Here is a 4614-nt window from a genome sequence, read left to right as displayed (position 1 = left end):
AACTTCCCTTAGCAACTCTTGTAAAGTTGATCTAGTTTTAACAAATTCCCTTCATTTCTGTTTATTTGGAAATGTCCTAATTTCACCATCATATCTAAGTTTTGCAGGGTATATATTCTTGCCTTGCAATTTTTTTCTTTCAGAGTGTTATACATATCATCCCATTCCCTTCTCACCTGCATTGTTTCTGCCAAGAAGTCAGAGTTTAGTAATTTTGGTTGCCCTTTGTAGGTAAGTTTTCATTTTTCACATGCGGCTTTCAGGATTCTTACTTTGTCTTTGATTTTGGTGAGTTTGATGATGATATGTCTTGGTGATTTTCTTTTGGGGTCCATCCTATTTGGGGTTTGTTGAACTTCTTGAATGGATATCTTCTTGTCTTTCAACCTATTAGGGAAATTCTCTTCCAACAAATCTTCAACAATTTTCTCTGTTTTTGTGTCTGTTACTGTTCTGGATTATAGTCACTCATTAGTTATTCTTCTTGATAGTATTCCACATTAATCTTAGGCTTTCTTAATTTTGTTTTGATCTTTTTTCTGATTGATCCCTTAACAAAGTAGTATTGAGGTATTTGTCCTCAATCTCACTAATTCTATCTTTCATCAATTCGATTCCACTCCTTTGTCCATTCAATGTGTTATCTATTTCTTAAATCTTAGTATTAATCTTCTAGATTTTTGTTTGCTTTTGTATGGCTTCTAATTTTTATTTAATTTGCCAGTTTGTTCTTATATTTTTTTCCTAAATTGTTCTAGAGTTTTGTCCATGTTTTCCTTGATTTGTATCTCAAGCTGTTGAAGGTATATAAATATAATTCTTTTGAATTCCTTATCAGGCAGTTCTAATGCCACTTCTTGCTCAGGGAGGTTTTTTGGGTCTATATCTTGGTCCCTTGTTTGTACTACTTTATCTTGCTTTTTTGTGTGGACTGGGATAATCAGTTGTCTCCAGACATGTATTTGTATTTAATTGGTGATTATATGTTAGTGTGATTTGGCCAGGTTCTGTGTGTGTGTGTGTGTGTGTGTGTGTGTTTTACTTTATTTTGTTTTGCTATATGTGGGTAACCAGGACCATTGTGCTCCTCTGTTTCCAGTTGGCAGTACTTAGGTACTCACTACCCATCTTCTGGTAGGTATGATAGAGAATGACAGTGTGTGCACAGATCTCTGTTAGCTGTTCTTTAAGAGCAGTTGAAGTGAGTTGGTCTCATATTGGCTGCTATCATCAGTTAGTGCAGAAGCAAGAGGTGTGGTGGCCCTCACCCAGTGGGTGGGGTTGCAAGAGGTGAGGGTGTGGTTGGGTCATGTGGGCAGAGTTGCTGTCTCCCACCTGGTTAGACTAACTAAGTAAATAGAAAGAAGAGAACGAAGAACTCAAACAGCATAAACAAGCCAGAAAAATTGAGAAGAATAATAAAATATAACAAATGAAAAGAAAAATTTAAAAAAGACAAAATAAAGACAAACAGAAAAAGTAAAAAACAATATCTGGGGTGGGAAAATAAGAGAAAAGAGCTAGAGGAAAAGAATAATTAAGAAAAATGCAAAAAGAAAAACAAAGGAAGAAAGAGCCAAAGAAGAAAAGAAAGATAAAAGAAGGGAACAAGAACCTGGGAAGGGGGGTTGGGGAAGGAAAGGAAGAAAAAAAGAATGATTTAAAAACAAGGAAAAACAAAACTAGGGGTAAGTGGCTCTGTCAGGGTGTGCAGACTGGGCTGGAATTCTTGCCAGTCCAGAATGTGGGTGGGAGTGGGGGGTGGTCATACCTCCATTCACCAAGAGGGTGTGGAGTACAAGCATAACAAGGGTTATATCATTCCTTTCTAGTTTTTAGTCTCCACTGCGCTTCCAGTGCTGTCCTTGACAAATGGAGCCTGTTGGTTGGTAGCTGCCCAAGTGGAAAAGCCACTTGCAAATATTCAAAGTGGCCATGCCCTCAGGACAACAGAATGCCCACAGCTCTCTTTGTCTCCTTGTTTGCTGTTTTCCTTTCTGGCTGTCAGCCACCAGTGCAGTTGCCCATGCAGTCCTCAGGAGGCAGAGCCAATTCTCAAGTTGCTGCCTATATCAAAACACCACTTATAAATACTGAAATTGACCTTGCCGTCAGGACAGCCAGCAGTCCGCTGCTCTGTTTATCTCTTTATTCACTGTTTTCATTCAGATTCTTCTACTGCCTGGTATTTAATCTACTTCTTTATCCTTCTCTTCAAAGGTTAGGGTTCCAGGATTATCTTCTGTATCTGTTTCAATTGACTTTTTATTTCTTTGTTGCAGAGGATCTTTGTAGTTGTCTGTGTATTACACTCTCTTGCCAGAAGTCCCTACACTTTCCTTTTTTTGATGGAAGAGTGAATTAAATGGAAGATTTTGTAAGTTTGTTTCCAGCTCCGTGACTGGTGCTATGAATCCATAATGTACAGTTACAATGAAGAGCATATATTCACAATTGGTGGAATTTTCCAGTGGAATAAAAAATACATAGGTAAATCATCCATGAATTCAGTCAGTTGGGAAATGGGTGCATAGGACAAACTAGATAAATTAGACTCCTTGCTCCTCCGATAAATCTAACATACAATAAAGTTAAATTTCCTAAGATAACATATTCATATAAGAATATTCAATCAACGGTTATCAATTTTCTCATTTCTTTGCAATTTGACATTGTTGTTATTAGAGTATAAATAGATTTAGACTCACTGTTGCTCTCATACTTGAAATGGTTTTTCATATATTTCATGTTACCAAGTAATTTTTATTTCACTTAAAAATCTGTTAATATCTGGGGTTGTGCAAAGTAATTCTGTTTTTAAAAAAGAGATTATCTTTTATTTTCATGAAAGTGCTTTTTTGAAGAGAAAACTTAATTCAGATAAATGTATGTTTGGGATAAGTTCTTACTTATCACTTGAGCTGGGACTGCATCTATTTCTTGAAATATTTTGTAAGGTTTATAAATGGTTTATTTAAGAAATTAAACTTTTTGTTAGCTTCTGGTCTTCTTTGTTATCATTTATGTATATCATATATCAGCCACCAGAATAACAGAGGATTTTTGTTTGTGATATGACTCCCTGACCTCACGTTATATAGATTGTATTTTTTATTTATTTTACCAAATGTGCTATGTTATGACAACTTTATTTCTTTTTCAAAATGAGTCTCTTGATTTAGTCATAGCCTCAGGGGCATAGAAGTTTACCCACTGACACAGACAAGATAAGGCATTTATTCAGGGCACATCTTTTCTTCATCTTCTTCTGAAGAGCATACTGCAGGAATGCCAGAAAGTCTTGAAGTTATTATGAATCTAAGACATCTTTACTGAAACTTGATTCCTTGAGCCAGAGGAAGGGCCTTACTGTAGTTAACGGTACAAGTGGATCTTCTCATGTACTGTTTCTAGGCATCACTGCCTGACTCCCTGCCTCCATGAGTGTGCTTTTCACCTCCAAATGCACCTCCAATCTCAGTCCCACTCGTTGGAATATTGACGTTTACAATGCCACAGTCTGATCCTTTAGGTCCAAGCCAGCGGAAGAATCTTCCCAAATCCTTGGTGAAGACACTACTTGAAAGTCCCTTGTTTTACTTCATTATTCCATGCAAAGACCTCTTCTTCATTCTTGAATTTAAAGACATAAAGAATTTTAGCAAAAGTCTCTGTGTGTGCAATAGATGCATTGTGGGTGAGACCTGTCACAATTGTCGGTTCTACATAATTCCCAGGGTGATCCATAACCTTGCCACCACTGACTACTGTCCCACCTTCCTTCTTTGCTTCTTCCATGGCCTCGAGGAACATGCTCACTGCCTGTTTTGTGTGGAGTGGCCCACAGAGAATATTAGAGTCCCACGGGTTGCCAACACGGATCTGTACATAAGCCTTTTTAAGTTTATTTACAACTTCATCGTGAATACTTTCATGCAAAAACAGTTGCCTTGCAATTGTACACCTCTGGCCAGCTATCCCCATGGCCGCAAAAGGAGTTGATGGAACGACTAAGCTGAGGTCTGCATCTTCAAAAGCAATAATGACATTGTTTCTGCCAAGCTCTAACAAACTTCTCCCAATCCTCTCTTGAACCATAAGGGCCACCTGCTTTTCCACCTGAGTGTTCCTGGTGAAGGACAGCAGATTCACCCGCTCATCTTTGGCCATTGCTGTGCCAATATCTGCTCCACCACAAGTCAAGGAACAAATTGCACCTGGTAGTTTGTTGTCCTCTAGAACTTTGGCTATTATCTTTGTGACAGCTACACTAATGAGAGAAGTTGGAGCTCCTTTCCAAAGGCAGACATTCCCACACATCATTGCAATGGCATTGTTCCAGCCATATACCACCACAGGGAAGTTGAAAGCAGTGATGATTCCAACCAGGCCAACAGGATTCCACTGTTCAATGAGTGCGTGGCCAGGTCATCTGCCCATATTTTCCATGCTTCTCTTGTTTTCTTTGCAGTTTCTTCATAGTCTGCTATACTGGCCTGTCAGACTCTTGCTATTGGTTCATTGTTAGCAGGACGATAAGTTGTAACCACCTTAAAACAAAAAGATGACTATCATATACAGAATTCATAATCCCCTCCAAACTGGAGAGACAAC

General features: G+C 38.3%; 1 protein-coding gene across 1 annotated transcript; it reads right to left on the bottom strand.

The window, feature by feature from the left end:
• Positions 1-3329: 3329 nt before the first annotated feature.
• On the bottom strand, positions 3330-4422 carry LOC103207614 (alpha-aminoadipic semialdehyde dehydrogenase-like; the record flags this gene model as incomplete). Its single annotated transcript, XM_042782589.1, is given in 2 exon segments — positions 3330-3590; positions 3592-4422. Coding segments are annotated over 2 exon segments (1092 nt in total), but the record flags the coding sequence as incomplete, so codon positions are not given.
• Between the last annotated feature and the right edge of the window lie 192 nt (positions 4423-4614).

This window comes from Orycteropus afer, unplaced genomic scaffold, assembly GCF_000298275.1.
Source record: "Orycteropus afer afer isolate SDZICR_OR568_19922 unplaced genomic scaffold, OryAfe1.0 scaffold00382, whole genome shotgun sequence".
Classification (NCBI taxonomy): domain Eukaryota; kingdom Metazoa; phylum Chordata; class Mammalia; order Tubulidentata; family Orycteropodidae; genus Orycteropus; species Orycteropus afer.
The sequence above is the reverse complement of the archived record's forward strand: the minus strand, read 5'-3'. Positions and strand labels throughout refer to the sequence as shown.